The 20,654-nt window shown below is 38.9% G+C and overlaps 1 protein-coding gene across 10 annotated transcripts in view; it reads left to right on the forward strand.

Annotated features, from left to right (window-relative positions):
- The window catches only part of PDE4D (phosphodiesterase 4D), a 1,501,314-nt gene that overhangs the window by 1,436,168 nt on the left and 44,492 nt on the right, over nucleotides 1–20,654 (forward strand). For 9 of the 10 annotated variants that reach the window (XM_045999295.1, XM_045999296.1, XM_045999297.1 and 6 more), the window contains one exon: nucleotides 10,862–10,974. In XM_045999295.1, coding sequence (XP_045855251.1) covers nucleotides 10,862–10,974 — 113 coding nt within the window. Of the gene's footprint in view, nucleotides 1–10,036; nucleotides 10,776–10,861; nucleotides 10,975–20,654 lie in introns of those variants that run through there. The other variant, XM_045999304.1, reaches the window with a different exon arrangement.

The following is a 20,654-nucleotide window of genomic DNA, read 5'->3' on the forward strand; positions in this document are numbered from 1 at the left end:
GATTTCAAATACGTGGGGACCTACAAAGTAGGCATTGTGTTTGTTTGGGGACTCACCATATTTGGTAAAGGACAAAGTTTTCCAAAGTATGGTTCAAAAGATGATAATGGTTGCATGAAAAAAAATGTTTCAAGACAAAGTAAGTTTACATAATATGTGTTAATGATGTTAGACAGGTTTCTCTGCTGTGGAACTTCTAGCTTTTGGTAGGTGTGTGTCATTACAAATTACAGCGAAGAGGCTACAAATAAATTTCCCAAACTTATTTGACTACAGAATCCTTACCAAAGGAGAATCTTGTAGGAGTAATTATCAATTGAATGTTCTTTGGGAAATATTAGAATGAACCTCACTGAAGTGATGCTGTTTTATTAACCAATGACATATCTCTTATATATATTTTATATATAGTGACTTGGCATGATTGGTGTGGTCTTATAAAGGCTATTCTAGATCTTCCATTCTTCACTAATATGCATCCCAGAACTGGTTAATGGTTGAGTGTCAATGGTGATAATAGGAAAATTATAACTGATTAAGAATTGAGAACCCATGAGTGAGGAAGAAACCCTTTACGCATTACATGCCTCCTTGCAGATTAACTTATTTACACAACCTTGTAAGGTGAGTCAAAATAATAGTTACTATTGATCGAGTACCCACTGTAAGTCACATGTGACCCTTGGGGGGTTTGCATGCATTTTTAATATGCATTTCTCATAAAAATTAATTCTCAACTTACATATAAAGGTTTGGATATTTAAATGACTAATTTAAGGTAATACAACTAGAACAATAGCCAAAGATGAATTCAAATTCTGGGTGACTCAAAAAGCCATGCCCTTTCTGATCCGTCATACCACCTCCCATGGAGAACTCTATGGGATATAGATTCTTGTACATGTGTAAGAGCTTCCTTATCCAAATCTGAATACCCTAGAATTCAGGTCTTGTATAGAAGACCTTGTGTAGAATTCAAGTCTTGTATAGAAGACCTTGTGTAGAATTCAGTCTTGTATACCTAGAAGATTAATTTCTTTTAATTATATTTGTGTACGGAGCCAGCTCACAATCAAGTAGACAAGCTAAGTATTACCAACACGATCCTGAGTTCTGAAATTTGCTTTATAATGTGCACACATTTAACAAATGCAAGCTTACCAGTAGGCCAATAAGGCGTCTCACTCATATATTCTGCTTATAGCACAAGTAGTGAGAATAAAAATTGGACATAGTAAATTACCCCACAGAGAGTCTGTTTATAGACTGTTTAAATAGCCTAGTCTATTTTGTACACCTTTTGTATGTTTTATTCTTAGCTCTGGGCTCAATTCCTTTAAATGGAATGGATGTCTCTTTGGCATTACTTCTCTTTTGGTATCTCACAGTGAGGGGAGTGAGGAAACAAAGAAGGCAGCAGAGGTACTGCTTCTGAATAAAAGATTCTGGAGCAGTATTAAACAAAGATTAAAACAAAGATAAAAACAAATATTTTCTCTTCCTTATTCCGGTGGGAATTCTCAACATGGAGTCCCCAGTGACTTCAGGGAGGTCAATGAATACTTTCAAAATAAAAAAGTTGATCGTATCAACTTATGTCCATTTTTCTGGGGAGGTTTGCATCTGATTCTCAGAAGGTTTATTAGACTTCCAAAAAGGTTAAGCGCTGTGACTTTCGAAGTGCAAGAAACCAAAAGTATACCTACTCTAGTGTCTCCTCTATGGGCAATCATTTAAGGAAGTTCTCTTTTCTTGTGAAAAGTCAGAACAAAGATCAGGAGATGAGGATGATGGAATGTCCAAGATAGGGTAGTAAGCAATGAATCAAGTAAAATGTATAGAGAAAACAAATACATCATAAATGTAGCTAGTCATTATAATACAAAGATTAAGAAGTGGTTCTTAAGACAGGAAAGCCATAGTCAAATAAAAGCTAAAAGAAACCAGCAGAGTATGTATGTGTGTGTGGCACAGTGGATGGGGAAGCAGATGGGATTGTGATGGTAGAGATGAAGCAGTGAAAACACAGAATAATTTCATGGAGAGGGGATAGACAGGATTTAATTTTGTTTTATTGAGATAGAAATATATATTTAAATGTCTGCTAGAAAGTAACATGAGCACTACAGATCGGCTAAACTTAGAAGAGCAAGAGTAAGTAGGAGAGTCAGTAATTCTCCCAGTTTTAATCTACGTTCTCCTAATCTTGGCAGGATAGCACATGACCTTTAGTTCATTTACCTATTATCCCCAAATTTCATATCTGTGTATTGATGGATTCTTTCAAAATTTCATTTGGCTTGTAAAGATCATTCTACATATGTATTATAATATCTATCACTTTAGGTCTAAGATTAGTATTTCACTCCAGAAAGACACCATGGTGTGCTTAATCAAAGTTCTGGCAATGTTTGTTCCTGACAAGTAGGAGAGGTTGAAAACAGTGGACGGAGCATAAGAGATAGATGAAGATGAATAATACATCTAGAGAACCATACTCCGGACAGTATTACTGCTCTAATAGTACTTGTAAAGAAATATTCTGACTTGTTATAATATATGAGTACTTATTGGTTATTTACTGAAAAATATTTGTTGCATGCCTATAAATGTTAGAACTGGTCTAGACACTTACAGAAAGGCCTAGAAACAAATATAAAGAGGATATAAACCAAGTCAGAGAGACAGTGGTCAGCAAATTGTATCTAGGTGGAAGGTTGGACCCAGAAGGGCAGCCTTAGATGGGATAGTGTAAAAGAGAGCTGAGAGTTTTATTGAAAACCCTACTGAAGAAAGGCCTTATGTGAAGACAGGAGTATGGCATTGATATATTAAGGTATTTGAGCAAAGGACTGACACAGTAAAAACAGAGTTTAAGTGGGTGCCTGGGGACTCAGTGGGTTAAGCATCTCACTCTTGGTTTTGGCTCAAGTCATGATTTCAGGGTCATGAGACTGAGCCCTGTATCAGGCTCTGTGCTGAGCATGGAGCATGCTTGGGATTCTGTCTCTCCCTCTGTACCCCGCACCCCACCCTGCAGCACTTTCTCTATCTCTCTCTCTCTAAAAAAGAAAAAAAAGAGTTTAGGAAGATTATTTTGACTTTCTAAACAGTGCTATAGTGGAAAAAAGAAAAATTGAACCCAAGGAGATCCAGTACTAGCTTTTACACAAATCTAGAAATACATAGATGAGAATTTAACTGAAAGTGGCAGTTACAGAAATTAAGAAATTAGCTGGGGGGCCTGTGTGGCTCAGTGGGTTAGGCCTCTGCCTTCGGCTCAGGTCATGATCTCAGGGTCCTGGGATCGAGCCCCGCATCGGGCTCTTTGCTCAGCAGGAAGCCTGCTTCCTCCTCTCTCTCTGCCTGCCTCTCTTCTTACTTGTGATCTCTGTCTGTCAAATAAATAAAAATCTTAAAAAAAAAGAAATTAAGAAATTAGTAAATCAAATGGGAAAGTATTAGATGGGAGTATGTTTGGGGCAGAGTTGGAGGTAGATGTAAATATACAGCAGAGATGGGTGCAAATATATTCCAATGCTTTCTATTTATCAATAACTTTCTTTGTCAGAGATTTCAAGGGAAAAAACATCGATGCCTAATAAGCAGTCGAGGTAACCTCATAGTGTTAGAGCATTCTGGAACTGAATGGTGTCTTTGAAGGCATCTGCCCATTCAAGAATTCCCTCTATAGCAATCCCTGACCCCACAACTGTCTAATTTTAGTGGGTGACTTACCTACATAATCTTCTATACAGTTGACCCTTGAACAACATAGGTTTGAACTGTGTGGGTCCGCTTCTATGTGGATTTTTTTTTTTTTTTTGTAAATATAGTACAGAACTATAAATGTATTTTCTCTTTCTTATGATTTTCTTAATAATGCTTTCTTTTCTCTCCCTTACTTTATTGTAAGAAAACAGTCTATAATACATTTAACATACAAAATATATGCTAGTCCACTGTTTATGTTATCAGTAAGCTTTCAGGTCAACAATAGGCTAGTAGTAGTTAAATCTGGGGGAAGTCATTAGTTATACATGGATTTTGGACCATAGAAGGGGTTGGTGTCCCTAAACCCCACGTTCAAAGGTCAACTGTAATTGTCTTCCTCACAGGACTATGAGCTTCTTGAAACCCAAAGTTACTTCCTTCTCTTTGGTGTACTCAGCACCTGGCCCATAGCAGGTGTTCAATATATATTTATTAAAATGAAAAGAACAGCATCATAACCAGTAGAATATAAACGCCATGAGAGTGGGCAGGAATCTTTCACTTTGCTCATTGCTAAATCTCCATCATTTGTTGCAGTGTCTAGAAAAGAATCTATTAGGTGAACAATGCAAGGTTGCTTAACCCAGGGTCTCTCGCTTCACTAAAACAATCTACAAGATTTCATTATTTCCAATATACAGGTAAGGAAATTGAGGCCCAAGAAGGATTAAGTGATGTTCCATGAATTATGGTTTGTTTGAGGTAGAGTGGAGATCAGAACCTCTTTCTACTTCTTCAGTTTCAATCAAGGAAAAATATTACTTATAGTCTGGAGTCATGTAGAGTCATGTGGAGTCCCCAACCCACTTGTCTGATGAAACTTAAACTCCAATATCTCGGACGAAAGCTTCCCTCATCTTAATGAGTTCCAAATCTTTTGTCTCTTCCTCTGCCTCTTCTCTCCAGTGTCCGCTCAGGCTGTTCATGTGAATCTGTCCTCCAAGCTCAGTCCCTTCACTGTATTAAAACAAAACAGAACTCTTGCCACATCTAGTGCCTTTAGCAACTTTATTACAGACTGGGGGAGGGGGATATTTATAGGGTGGAATTATTCTTATACTGTAGACAGAGCTTACTCCTTTGTGTTACTTAACACAAGCTCACATGCGTACCACACACACACACACACACACACACACACACACACTGTGGAGCAAGCAGCATATTCTTCCCCTTTCCTATATTTTAAAAAGATCACAGGTGAGTTCCACCCAAATCAGGACTCCTTGAAGTCTCACCTTCTGTAGTAAGTAAATGCTTTTTTTCCAGACAGTTTCTCCCTGCAAGAAATTCTGGTCAATACAGTACGATTAAAATCCCAGTGACTAGAAGATCCTAGTTTTCAGGGCAAGAAGCCTATCCCACTGGACAGTCTTTCATGCCTGACATATGGCTATGTAGAATTTTAACACTGAGATTGTCTTAGGTAAGAATAATCATCAGAAAGCAAATGTTCTATAAATTATTAATTTTATCCTACCAATAATATGGCCAAAGATAATGGTCTCACTGATGTCAGCTTGGCTTTCCTTAGCCCCATTTATTCAGAGCCGTAGAATTTTCCATCTAAATAAAATCCAATCCCATAATACACAGTACTCTGAATCACTCAATGGCTTCTACTCTTAAAGATTCAGTCCACAGTCTCTATTGCAGATGCCTGACAACATTTTCATGGCCAGTGTCCGCAGATTTCTCCAGCCTCTTTCCCTCAAGCAAGGCCCTACTCATGGTAGTTCCTTTCTCTGCATACTCATACACACACATCTCACTGAACAAAGTCCCATGTCCTTGCCCATATGTTCTCTCTTAGCCTCCTCCCCCCATGCTTCACTTACTTCCCGTTTCATTCTTTAGGACACGATCCTCCCATTCTGCCTCTGTCCCAGTCTGATTTAAATAGCCTTCTTTCATTCTGCAATAGCTTACATGCTATCTTCTTTCAGGAGGCTTTCTACAATAAAGTGTGCTGAAATCATCTCCAGTATCAAAGTCTAGGTTTTCCTTGGATAAGAGACAGTCTTTTAAAGACACCTTGTTTTTGCAGACTCTAATAAAATGCATGACACATTGTTGGTGCTAAACAAATATTTGTTGAATTACTGATGGTCTTAGAAGTCAATGAAACCTAATCTTGTGTTTATTTCACTTTAAAAATTCTACTAGAGCCTTCGATGGCACTAGAAAAAAAGCCTAGATTGTGGGAAGATAAAAGTAAAAAGAAACCTCACAAAATTTTGTACATCTTCCCTTTGGAGATTTTTCGAAGTACTAAGTGAAATTTTATATATTTCATAAGATTTTTAAATACTTCAAAACAAGAAGTTGGTGCCAGTAATACACTTGGAAATGAGACCAGCTTGCCACTGGCAAGCTCTGCTTAAACCTGTTACATGTACGCATTGAAAATGAATCCAACTCCTTTATGTATTTCCCATCAGATAAAATGTATAGAGGGGGAAAAATAAGCAAAAGTTAGAACTAACCTGGACAAATCTACTGTAGCAAACTCAGGAAGTAACTAGCTCGAAGCAATACATGGTGAAATAGGAATCATTTTTCTCCAGTCCTATCTACTTTAGACTTTATTAACTCCATCCTTAGGAAGAAAGAGGGAATTTTGGTGGGGATTAGGACGGGAAAAGCTGGAATCGTTTAGGAAGATATATATTTAAGTATTTGCTCTTTGAAGGCATTTAATGAATTGTTTTTTTTTCTTTTTCTCTTTTTTAATTTTAAGAAAAACCTGAATCAACTCTTTTAATATTTATGTATTTTTTAAGTAAATGTAAGCAAATGGTGCCCAAAGTAAGTGATTTTGTACCTGTTCTCTTCATTTATACCAGTTGGCCTGTCTAGAAATTATGACTAAGTTATACCAACCTTTAATCATTCAAATACTGGCAAAAAAAAGAAAGAAAGAAAGAAAGAAAAGAAAAGAAAAAGATAGAGAGAGAGAGAGAGAGAGAAACCAATATCCACACAATTACACATGCATCCTTTTATCTCAATGGTCAGTGTTGCTGTAAATGGTGGATAAGAGTAATTGGCTGAACATTTCCCAAGAAAATGACCTCAACCTCTAACTAACCGCTGTGGCTCGAGGAGATTACTTTTTTCCTTTTCAAAGGGAAGCTGCTGCTTCAGCATCTTCTCCGGGAGCCCCTGGCAGCAGTTCAGGCCATGTGTCAGGGGAATCCTTGATCGCATCACAATGACGGAAGCCAAGTGCTGGCCTGCAAGAATTGAGGACTGTTTGTTCACAGAAGATCCTGAGCAGAAACAGGGGTGTTACATAGTTCAAGGGTGCCTTGACAAAACCCAACACTGCTATAGGAGGGGACTTCCAAAGGCTCAAGTTATTTCTCATTTGCTCTTCCACAGCCCTCTCCTAGATTTTATGGGATTTAGTAACAGTTGTTGCTTGGGGATTTTTCTCCCTTGTAGTTCCTTGACTTAGCAAGATTTTGGACAGTTGGAAAAAAAAAAAAAAAGAGTTTTTGTATACTATTTTCAAGTAGTGCCACAGTGAATCCTCTCTGGGGAGAAAGCATTTTATTAATGACTGCAGTACGTGTTCTTGGTAAAATCCAAAATTAAACTAGGTCACTGTTTTTGTCCTGCTAGCCATCAATGACATTTAGGTGTGCTGTTTGGTGTAGTGACTCAATTTCCTGTAGGAAAGCTGGCAAGTCCACACTGAGGTTTTTTTAGTGGGGATGAAAAGGTCAGTTACTCGATGTCTTAGAGCATCTAGGGTTAAAATTCCTAAAAGTTAAACTTTAATAATGATCCTAAAAAACTGTGACCAGCCATATTGCCTATAAACCTCAGAATTTGGGAAAAATAGTATTCTCAGTTCTATACTAATATCAGCAATAATTCTTTATCTGAACAACAGTTTTATAGAACAAATTTTTTTACTCTGTCAGTAAATATTTTCTTGCTTATTGGTATGTAGATGTGTTCGGTCACTGTTTTTCCATTCTCCAGATTTGTACAATGCATGTAGAAGTAGTTTGAACTTAAAATATATGTGCGTACCACATTATTATTGTAGGCAAATGCTGATTGTTAAAATAGGTAATCTATGATTTGGATACAAAGTAGATCTTCTGAAATAAGTTGTCCTTCTTGTTGCTATACTGCCTTCTTAAAGGCAAGTCCTGTATTTAAATATATAATGTCTTAAAGCATTGAAACGTTCCTGAATTACTCTACCCCTTTTACAATTAAGAAGTAAATACTGGAATATAATATGTAGTGTCACATCCAGATAAGTCCAAGGCCTGTATTTCTGAAAAGTTTGAGAAGTTGGTGAAGATGGGGAGATTATTTTACTGGGGAGCTCCCTTTGGGGCTGAGACTTTAAAGGCTTGGAATGGAAGGAACATGGAAAGCCAAGCCTTAGAGGTATGGAGAAGGGATTCCGAGCTTCTGTATGTAACCAGTGACTGGAAAGATGGCAGTGAACACATCCTAGGCACAATGGTTTTGCATCTATAACCTACTAGATGTGCTTGCTACTGACAACTCAAATAACCCAAAACAAGTTAATTTCCTCTTAAAGTGTCCTGCATACTTATTTTATACAGTAGAGGGAAAAAAGGCAAAAAGAAAATAAAACCATACTGTAAATGTACTATCATTTCAACCAGGTTACTTTATACTTACATATGGAAGGTATTGGGTAAAATGAAAATGTGTTATGATCATAGGCTTAATTATTGTTTGTAATCCTTAGGGTATTGGATTACAAGGGACTTTCTACATTACATCATTGTGTAATGTTTCCATTTTTAAAAGAATCATACTATATTTTTATATTCTTATAATCAGGGAAAGGCTATGCAGATAAAACATTTTATACTTATTATCTTAAATTATCTTTAAGGTTGTTACTTTTTGGGGGGGGAGGCCCAATCTTACTCTTTAATTTACTTGGCAAGGTTTGACAGCTGTTGGTTCACCTAGAGTATATATTTACAGAGATTGCTGCAGAAAAGAAAAAGGAATAAAAGTGGCAGATTTAAACATAGAGTCCCACAAATGAATACCAAACAGTTCAAGAATCCTTGATAACAATGAGTCATGGGGCTCATGTAACAAATACTTTGAGAGTTATTCTAACTTTCACAAATTTTATGTAAAAACCTATCTGGTAAATCCCTGGGAACCTGAGATTCAGTCTGTGAAATTCTTTGTTGTGCCACTGATCAATCATCTATGGAGTCTAAATTTCAAGGGTAGTGTTTCTTCTCCTCCAATACCTGTAGATTTGAAGACAAAAGGGATTTCTCAACTTCATGTAAGCTTTTCAGTGTATTCTTTTTAAATGACAATAACCAAGTTTCATAAGATGGGACTCTTCAGAGTTTGGATTATTTTCCTCTCTGAAAGTTTTGTTCATCCACTTGCTAATGTAGTGAAGTTATTGCAATTGATCCTTTTATGTAGCGTGCCGGTGGTCCCCAGGGTCAGCTTTTGTAAATGGAACCAGCTTCCATACCATGCCTTTGGATATTGTCTTTTCCTTTTCTCACGTTTGTAGTTTATTCTGCATATGGTGGGCAGAAACACCCTTCCAGACTTTTTCCTTTGGCATCACAGGACCATCGTGGTCTCTGATTTGCAGTTCCACAGACGAAGGAAGCACGTATGCAGGACATGTGTCAAGTGCCTATCCTACGTGGTGTATTCACATTGCTGCTCCTTTAAGAGAACTCTTAGACAATCCCGAATGTGAAAATACAGCATATTGTCAAATCTGTAAATTCAAAAGCCTTCAATGTTGTTTTTGTTTGCTTGTTTATGTCCACCCCAACATTTAGAAATCTGGTACTTAGCAGAGTCCGGGTTGGGTACTACTGAAAGAGTCTGGTTTTAATAGAAATAATTCTATTCCCACAACCGCCCTGTCCCCTCGAAGTAGGTAAATCCTAAGCCCTCAGAAACGAAGCCTCAAAAGCCCTAACAACGGAACCCACAGAAACGGTTGCTCAGGTCCTGAATAAACGTGTTTGCGTCGCCCGTCGGGCTCTCCCGCGAAACCCCGCGGGGAGCAACGGACGGTGAAGACGCTGAGACTTAGGCAGTCGGGGCGACCGGGAGGGGCTCGCTGGGTCCCCGCGGGGCAGGTGCGCGGCCGCGCGCGCGCGCGTGCGCGCCAGGTCCCGCCTGAGCCCCACGGCGGGCGTGACCCGGGGTGGCGGGCGCTCCACGCCGGGTTTTGGGCGGCTCTCCTCGTGCAGTCCCACGGCAGCCCCACAGATACACGCGCTCGCGCCCGCGCCTCCCGGGCTCGGCTTCAAAGCGAGCTGCACGGGGCAGCGCGGGGTGATGCCCCGGCGAGGCGGTGGGGCGGTCGGGGCTGGGGCTTCGGGGAAGGCGGCGGCGGGGGGCGCCGGGGGCGCGGGCGGGCCTTGGCAGTTGGCAGGCGCCTGGTAAAGGAGCTGAGGAGGGGCCAGGCAGCGGCGAGGGGCGTGAGGGGGAGTGTTCCCGGAAAGCCGCGGCGATGGAGCGGCGCTGCGCCGGGCGCCGGAGGAGTTGAGAAAGAAAACAGGAAACGTGGTGGCCGCGCACCCGGCCGCGGCTGATTCATTCGCGTCCTGAGAAGGCTCGGCAGGCGGCAAGCGGAGCGGACGCGGGGACGCGGCTCGGCCCGGCCGGCGACAAAATTAGGCCGTGGACCAGGCGCTCCGTCCGCGGGGTTGGCCCCGAGGCGCGCGCTGCTCTCTTCGCTCCCCTCCCGGGCTGGCCCTGAAGACCGCCGCACCGTCGAAAAGTCGCACCGTGGCGTTTTTGTCTGTGTCTCCGTATAAAAGTTGGCTTGCCGCACTTTGTGCGCCCTCCCTGGACGCGGAATTGAGACGCCAAGCTGGAGAAACCGTGTTGCCCCGAGGCCGGCCGCCCCGCTAGCTGAGCCCCCAGCGCCGTGCCGGGCTCGGCACTATGAAGGAGCAGCCCTCATGTGCAGGCACCGGGCATCCGAGCATGGCGGGGTACGGCAGGATGGCCCCATTTGAAATCGTTGGCGGCACCGTGAAGCGCTTGAGAACTGAGTCCCCCTTTCCCTATCTCTTCGCAGAGGAGGCCTACCAGAAACTGGCCAGCGAGACCCTGGAGGAGCTGGACTGGTGTCTGGACCAGCTAGAGACCCTGCAGACCAGGCACTCCGTCAGTGAGATGGCCTCCAACAAGGTAAGCCCTGGCTCTGCCTGTCACCAACGCCCCTAGACTGCTGATTCCCACGCTGGTGAAGCTGCCAGCCCCTGTGGCCCTGAGAAACACATACAGATTGTGTCACACTGCATGTTGGCTCTTTTACTCCCTTGGAGAGAGGTTCCTGACTCTGTGCTTTCCCTGTCTCTTACATTCACTCCAGATAAATTAGACATTTTGCAAAAGCAACTTTGACATAGTTTGATTACAGCACCCCCCAAGCCACAGTGAGTGGGGATTTTTTTTTTTTTTTTTTTTTTTTTTTTAATGGAGGAGTGGGCTTGTCAGTGACACTTTGCCCTTGAGCAGAAACCCAGGCGGGGCCCTGGGCATTGCATGCTTAAGGGTATTCTTGGGATTCCCAGTTGGAAATAAGAGTTGGTGGAGGTCAATGCAATCTCTTGGATGTCACCACGTACAGCACTCATGCTCAGTAGAGCTCACTGAACTTGGAACCTTAACTCTTATTTATCTAGATGTTAAGGTACATTGTAAGAACTGAACCTTTTTATGTTCACTTAGCCTTACGTGTCCACAGGAAATATCAAGAAAGAAAGTTCATTATGATAATACCTTTCTTTTCATGAATCTTGGAGAGAAGTCCAGTTTTCCGAGGTCATTTAGTATATTTCAGTTGGTCATTTGTGCCATATATGCTGAAGTGCTGGCCTTGGTGGTCAGTGGAGTTTTGGGGGACTGAGAAGTAACCTTCAGCCTCAAATAGCCTTAAAGCAAGGTATAGTGTTGTTTGTTGTCTATAGTGTTGTCTGTAGTGTTACTGTATTTTTTGGAATTTCTGTTCTTTTTGTCTTTAGTTATGTAAGGAAATAATTGGGATTATGTATGTTTTTAATGAATATTGGGCTTGAGGATAGGGAAAGAGGCACATTCATGTTAGATGCAGATCACTGGGGGATTCAACCAGTAAAAACTGGTAACTGTGTGGCAGTTCCTAACAGTTGCCTCTTAAAGATATTTAAATATTGTGGCCACCTATTTACAAGGTCAGGAAGGTTATACCATTTTACAGTTTATCTGTGTGCACATATTTTTAAAATGTGTGATGCTTTTTCTTGGCTTATTATAGTTTTTATCCCACCCGGTTTCCCCCCACCTTCAACAGTCAGTTTTCTAAAATACCATAGCATATCAGCCACTTGATTGTCTTATCTGCTGACAGTGCTTACATAGATTGCATTGTTTTTGAAGTGAGAAGTTAGCCTCAAATAGAATAAAAGGGACTCCTCACACAGTGTCTACAGGCACTAACTTACCATAAGTACACCGACCTAACCCAAATGCACACTTGGGATCAGATCTGTGTTTTTGTTTGTTTTGTTTTTCTGGTTTTTGTCATTTCGGCCTCATTTTGAAATTTGGTATGGCTCCTTATCAAAATAATTCATCATTGGGCTCTCACTTCCTACTGTGCCATCAGGTGCAATTGTTTTCATCTGGCTAGCGAAGTCTTAGTTCATTGATTAATTTCATAAAATAGTAATTTTTAAAAATAGTTTGATTGATAATAGCAGTAGGCTGTGCTGAGTTTCTTCAATGTACTACATGCTGAATGGGACCATTCTACAGTGGGATTGTGTTCTTAATTCTCTTGTCTGGTTAATACTGTGTAAAAAAGAAGAGCAGAATCAGAAGGCACCTAAAGGGATATGTACACATTTCAAGAAGATCTGACAGTAGTTTTTCAGAGAAAGGAACCTAAGCAACTATAATTACTTTCTCCAGAAATCCATACTCTTAATGATGAGACCTATGTTTGAATTTAAAAATTACCATGAAATCTAATAATGTATCCTAAATGATGTCAACTGTCAAGCAATTGGTTTATCTATACTTTAAGATTTTTAAAAAATTAAGCTTTAGATCACAGTAATTGATCAAGATGATTTCTTTCTTTAATGGCACCAAATAAGACGGGATTTTTAAAAAATCTCCATTGTGAAGGCACCCAATTAAACTTTGAGTTAATTTACAGAATTAGTAGAGAAGGTGCATTTATTTGGTTGAAGAGAAATGTAGGTTAAGTGAGAAAAGACTTTTTAAAAAGATAGTGACTCTAGCTGTTTGTGTCTTATGGGTGAAAGATTATTGACAGGACACTTATTTTTAACATTAAAAAAACCCAACTTGGCTGAAGCTGTTGCTTAAACTTCTAATTTCTAAGCTACCCATTTCAATCTTTTTTTAACCCATTCATTTGTACAAGAATGCTAAACTCCTGTAACTTTTTATAGGTGAAATTTTAGGATTAGCATAGAAGAAAAAGAAAGCTCTTAGTAAATGTTGTAGTTACCCTTCTGCTTTCATAACGAGGGCACATAAGCTGTAAACTGAGTGGGAGCAGCTGATCTGAAGGTCCCCGTGAGTGATGCCCAACCTAAGTCTGAACTAGAAATATGACGGCTTGCAACACATCTTTCAGGATGAATGAGTACCTCTGAAACATTGCTTTCTGGTTATGTTTTATTGCTGTCCATTATTTTTACATGTACTTGTTTGAACCAGCCAATATTTTCAGGTTATTCTCTTTCTACCTTTGAAAAATCATAACATCTTTATGTGTTCCTCTCACTTGAGTTTTTTTTTTTTTAATTTAATAGTATAATGTAACATAATAAAAATACTAGTAAGGTCATGATTTTTAAGTGATTATGGAGAGGAAATAATTATTAGGGATATAGATTTGGGTATTAGGAAGAGGGAAATTGATTCCTTCAACCCATTTAACCATTTGAGTTAATAGATTATCTGTGTTTTTGAAAATCTTAATTAAAGAAATCCAAATTATTAGCAGTTGTAAAATGATGCTTTAGAAGTAACTACCTATATTTCCTGGCTGACACTATAATGTGCATAATACTTATCGATGCTACTAAGGCAGAAAAATTATAGAATTCTTGGACAAAGCCAAAATGGACTGTAATATATGTAGGATGCTTGTACCAAGTAGGGTAAGAGACTCCAGATGGCATTTAATTTGAGTGATTAAATCTACAGCACTTACCCTCATAAGCACATTAATCTCCCTGAGATTTGTACAGATTTCCTTTAGAACCTTATTGTTACAGTTGAAGGAAGTTTTGGTAAGGTCTCAAAACTTTGCAAGTAGGAAGTTAAATCTTGGTTTTGTTCCTTGATTGCTGAGTTACATTAGAAAAATGAATTCAGGAGTGCCTGGGTGGCTCAGTGTGTTAAAGCCTCTGCCTTCAGCTCAGGTCATGGTCCCAGGGTCCTGGGATCTAGCGCCTCATAGGGCTCTCTGCTCGGCGGGGAGCCTGCTTCCCCCTCTCTCTCTGCCTGCCTCTCTGCCTACTTGTGATCTCTGTCAAATAAATAAATAAAATCTTTAAAAAAAAAGAAAGAAAAGGAAGAATGAATTCAACTTTTTAAGCTTTAGTTTCCTTACCATAAGTTGAGCACAATGATACCCATTTTGAAAGATCAATGTAAGAGTTTGAAAGAATATATAAAAAGAGGTATCTAATAAAAACTTGTGGTAGTAAGCATTATACCTGGTGTTACTGATATAATTGAGATTTAGGTCAAACTTCATTGATGGTCTTCTTGGCTAACATACTTTTTGTTTTTTTTTTTAGCCATTCAGTTGTAATTTTTGCTTGATTTTTTTATGTTTCATCGGTTGTTAACAATGCATTCCTTAGATAACGGTCTTTAGTATACATCTCTATATTATGAAAAAAAGCTTATATTTACACAATTTTTGGTATAGTACAGATAGAAACATTTTGAACTTCCAATTAGTTTAGACTTTTCTTAAATTCCAGTGACAGAATTCCAGACAGAGGTGCTACATACTTTCTGTGTTTTATTCTAAAAGTGAAAACACAGCACTTATTAATTCTTGGAATATGCTCAACATAGTGTGGGATTGGTTAGGACATCTTCATTCTTTTGTACAGGATTTGCAAAGCTAAAATACCTTTTTAAACTGTTTTTTTTTTTTTAAAGATTTATTTATTTGACAGAGATTACAAGTAGGCAGAGAGGCAGGCAGAGAGAGAGAGAAAGAGAGAGAGCAGGAAGCAGGGTCCCTGCTAAGCAGAGAGCCCGATGCGGGGCTAGAACCCAGGACCCTGGGATCATGACCTGAGCTGAAGGCAGAGGCTTTAACCCGCTGAGCCACCCAGGCGCCCCAAACTGTTTTTAATGTAAAATAGTTTCACAGTGTTTTTGGTTACCTTCTCTCAAAGAAAGTAAGTTGAGGATGTGAGGTGGGCAGGCCAGGAGTCTAAGCCTCGGGACTTTAAAAAATTATGCCTTGGAGAGGTGCCTGCATAGCTTAGTCAGTTGGCTCAGGATTTTGGCTCAGGTCATGATGTCATGATTGTGAGATCAAGACCTGCACTGGGCTCCACAATCAGCAGAGAGTCTGCTTAAGGTTCTTTCTCTCCCTCTGCCCCTCCCTGCCTCTAAAATAAATAAATAAATCTTTAAAAAGGCAAAAAAAAAAAAAAAAGATTCTGCTGTGGAGCCCTGTCACTTTATCCTCTTGTGACCTATTAACACATATTTCACCAGGCCTTCAGAGTGAGTGCAGTGATTTTTAAAGAGAAAACAAAATCATTTTGACTTTTTCCTAAAATATATCACTATAAAAATATGTTTTGTTTCTCTCTAATCTGGGGGCACTTTCAAGGCTTGGCATTGGTGGAAACTGCCATGCTTCAAGTGGCAACTCTCTTGAAGTTAGGATTCAAGCATCCTTCCAAGAGACTTCACTCTTTTCTTTAGTTAATGCTAGCTACACATCAGCCAACCCAACAGATGTGGTCGTGACTTTTTTACAGAATTTATTTTGTCTATTTACTTATTAACCAACATCTCTGTCATGTTTTTGTTGCCTATGAATTAATTGCTCTTCTGGGTGGTTGTTCTTCATTCTTCTCCCTCTGCTCCCCCTAGTGCTCTTGAATAGTCAGTGCATCCATAAAGTAACACTAGAGCTTTCTGTGACTGCTCATACTGTTTCTTCTGGGCAAGACAGGTGCTGGAATTAATAGAGAATGTTCATAGGAGTGATTAAATCATAAAATAGTTCAGCATTACAAGGCTGTAACTCTCAGAACAGAAATAACTGTTTAACAAAGAAAGCTAAGAAAGAAACTGTAGTTGGAAAAGCATTTTAATTTTATGGAAAACAAATTGCAAATAACTCTTATTTTCTGCATTAAAATGTTAAAAGGATTTTTAAGAGTTAACATGACGAAAACAAAATATCTTCTCTAACCATAGAAACTCGACTTACTGATGTTTTGAGTTTGTGGTTTGCTTTTTCATCCACTTAATAAAAGCAGATTTGGCAAGGATTTAGGTGGTTTACGTATAGTGCCTTAAAGTTAATATGGAGAGTTGAGAATATGCTTGTTTTTATGATCACCATTAGAAAAAAAAATACTTTTTTTTGCTTTTATTTTAAATAATAACAGAAAATAGGAAATACTTTTTGAAAATTTTCATTTTTCATTGAAGAGTAAAGCCTTGACTTTAACTTAATAAAACACTAAGCATTAAAACAAATCTTAATTTGTCTCTCTTGTCATCAGCACAGTTGTCATGTCAGTATTTAGTGGCAGTAAGCTTCAATATGCCTAACATTTAATTATCCAAAACTTCTAATTTTTGTGATTCAATGAATTAGTCATTACTAGAGAAGTCACTTTTGGTTATTACATTTTTATTTCATTATAGGGTAGTGTGACTATGGCCTGAGAGCATAATGAACTATGTCCTTTTTTTAAAATTTCAAAAGAAGCAGCTTGGGAAGCTTGGCCAAGATAAAATAGTATTTTTCTAAATGCTATGAACAGATTAAACAAACTTTTTTCACAAATAACAAAGGTAATAGATAATGCTATTGTTCAATTTAAAAAGATTTCCATGATAGTCACATAAATTATAGCTATTACTAAAGATACACATATATGACCGATGTGAAATGTTGATAATGTCATGATTTTCAGATTATTCCTCAAGTATGTAGAAGCTGATTTTCTCATTTTTAGAAATAGCCCAACCCTTTTAAACTGCAAATAACTAGGGTTTATTTTATGATGGTCTCATCCTTTTGGGGCTTTCGCATTGTACCTGCTGCTTGTGATGGTTTAATTGGCCCAACTAGTCTGAGATCTTTCTAGGAGATAGAGAGATGGGTAGCCCTTTATTTTAATATTCACACTGGTCCTAAAAGACATTTTAAGAATGTGTTTCCTTTTATTCACTCTGACTGGGAATGGGGAGGGGATATTTGCTTAACCAACAAACAATTCTGCTGTGTTCATTAGGAAATCAGTTACATTGGATTCCCAACTGTAGTAGTAATGGGTATATGACTCTTTAAAGAAAATTAGCTCTTTAATGAAGTATTTTTAATTATTATTGTTTACTATTCTGACCTTTTGGTTATTGTTTGGCCATACTTGGTATATGAGGAGGATGTGTGATATTTACTCCTTGGCTTGAATGTGTATATCAGCAAAGCTTCTGGTGGCTTTGTAGAATGGAAAGAGTAGAGCTTGCTTGCTTGCTCGCTCTTTCTTTCTTTTTAAAGGAAACTTGGTTTCAAATTTTAGCTCTGCTGCTTCCCACCTAGTATTTGGGGCAACAGGCATCACCTCTCTAATTCTCAATTTCCTCATTATAAAGGGAGAGAATAAAAGAAAATAAAATTGAAAGGTTGTTGAGAACATTAGATACACTGTATGCAAAGCTCCATCTGGTGTGTAGCACACACTTACTGCTCAATAAATTACATGTAATTTATTCTATGCCTAAGATATACTGAAAAAGAGAGATAAAGAAAAACTCTGTGTCATATACTCCTTGCAATATAAGAACATAATATTTCTTAGAAGAAAAACATGACCTTAAGTGTTGCTCAAACTTTTTTGTTTCTGTGTATATTGTATATGGTACATGTTGAGAGTTTTTATTTAGAGTATTTTTTTAAGATTATTTATTTATTTTTTTGACAGACAGAGATTGCCACTAGTCAGAGAGGCAGGCAGGGAGAGAGAGGAGGAAGCAGGCTCCCCGCTGAGCAGAGACTTCGATGTGGGGGCCCGATCCCAGGACCCTGGGATCATGACCCAAGCTGAAGGCAGAGGCTTTAACCCACTGAGCCATCCAGGCGCCCCTAGAGTATTTTTTAAATGCAAATACCTATCTGAGTGCTTCATCTTCTGTAAGGGTATTTAAGAAATCATAGATTTGGGGCACCTGGGTGGCTCAGTTAGTTAAACGACTGCCTTTGGCTCAGGTCATGATCCTAGAGTCCTGGGATCGAGTCCCACATCGGGCTCCCTGCTCAGCAGGGAGTCTGCTGCTCCTGCTGACCTTTCTCCTCTCATGCTCGTGCTCTCTCTCTCTCTCTCTCTCTCTCAAATAAATGAATAAAATCTTTAAAAAAATATATTTAAAAAAAATAAATCATAGATTTGGTGTCCTACTTTTATTTTTTTCTAATATACATTTTAAAAATACACATTAAAATTAATATGTAACAAGGTGAAAAAATGTTCATCCATATAACACCTTGAGCATTTTGCTTACCACTGGTAGATACTGAGTATACTTATGGATATAGTAAAGCAGTAGCAAGAATAACTTCAGGAGTCATTTTTAGTCAGAAAAATGTGTTTGTTTTAAACAACCTATGGTTTTCTTTCTCACTCCTAATGGGACCTCTGCACTGGAGGAGAAAATACCAAATTTCCCCAGCAGAAATCTCCCATTCATTAGACATTCATTCCTCAGGCAGAATGGTGTATGGATTTGCAGCACGCTTCTGTAACAAGACTGCTGGAGTTGGAATCTCTTTCTGCTCCTTGCTAGATGTAAATTAGAGAGCTTACCATCTGAGCCTAAGTTTCTTCATCTGTTAAATATGTTAAATCGTTAAATCATTAAATATGATGATTTCATTAATTAAAAGACAGTCATTGTCTAGACAGAGTCAGGAACATAGATGTTCAGTAATATTAAGTCCTTTATTTCCATCCATAAAGGAATAGCATTTTTCTTTTCTTATTTTCTGAAGTGAGGGCCAGAGAAGGTGTTTGCCCATCCTGATAGCCATACTTCTGAAGATATTTTAAGAGGGAACTGTGGCGTAGTGATGTTGAAATAAACCAAAGAATACTGTTGGAATGTTTCATTGGCTCTTCTCCCACTCAGGGACATTTCAAGGAGTTTAACTGTTTTCTTTGTGTAACTTTACACTAAAATTAATCAAACTGACCTAAAGTTTCATCAGGATATCTAAAACTCCCTAAACTGTTTCTAGAAAAAACATAGAACAGTAGACAATAGTCTAACCTGTTTTTATCATAAATAAATATATCCCGGGCATCTGGGTGGCTCAGTAGGTCAAGCAAGCATCTGCCTTCAGCTCAGGGTTCTGGGATTGAGCCCTGCCCCTGCTTTGCAGGGAGCCTGCTTCTCCTCCTATCCCCGCTTGTGCTCTCTAGCTCTCTTTCTCTGTCTCTCCAATAAATAAATAAAATCTTTAAAAAAATTAAATTAAAAATAAATGACTATATCCTGATTATTCCTGTGAATGAGACTGAAAATAACCTAGGCACACAATCTTTCATTAATTTTTTTTCTGTCCGTCATATGTATTATTTGTTAGAAATGTGAAGCCTATTTGAGAATTTGTAAGCTTAGCATTAATATTTAATGTTAAGAAAATCCTGTTAAGGACACAGCCTCCCATTGCACCTCTCAACATCTTAGCCATCTAGTATGTGCATAAATATTTCCTTGCTCTATCAACTGTGAAAGCCTAAAGAAACAATACCCCTGTAGCAATGAACACAACCCAGCACCTTCATCTTTGTTTCTAATGCCATTCTCCAAAGGACAGGATTCCTTGGAAAATATCTGATTTTAGAAGTGGAGCAGGAGATGGGGAAGGAGCAGGTTGTAGTGCCAGAAAGTAAGGAAGTGCTCAAACCAAACCCCACCGTTGAAGGGAACATATCAGTGGGACACAAGAGCAAACTGAAGGAGCTTCCATTTACTGAAGCTGAAACTGTTTGATCCAGAAAGTAAACGAGGGGTGCCTGGGTTGGTTAAACTGGGGCTCAGCTGGTTGAGCAACTGCCTTCGGCTTAGGTCATGATCCTGGACTCCCAGGATCGAGTCCCGCATCATCGCGGGGAGCCTGCTTCTCCCTCTCACTTTGTCCCCTCTCATGGTCTCTCTCACTTTCTCTCTCTCTCATATAAATAAGTAAAATCTTAAAAAAAAAAAAAAGTAAATGAGCATTGGATTATAACCCAAAATAAAAAAATACTCTTGTGTTAATACTGATATAATTTATTGAATGAATAATTAAGTAAATGGGGGAGATTAAACAAATCTCTTGTGTACTGAATTTCATATAATTTATGTATATACTCTGCTATCAAGGAAGGAGAGCAAAACTTTCTCCTCCTGAAGTGTGGGCTGTACATATTGACTTCCTTCCCAAAAGCCAATATGGAAAGAGGGGGGAAAAATGACTCTATAGTAGAGAAACCTAACACACACACACTACCTCTGCCAGGTCACTGAAGTCAACAGTAATAGTATATACATCATGCTCTGATGAAAATGGTTCTTTACATCTGTGGTTTTCT

The sequence above is a fragment of the Meles meles genome, chromosome 3, assembly GCF_922984935.1.
Source record: "Meles meles chromosome 3, mMelMel3.1 paternal haplotype, whole genome shotgun sequence".
Classification (NCBI taxonomy): Eukaryota; Metazoa; Chordata; class Mammalia; order Carnivora; family Mustelidae; genus Meles; species Meles meles.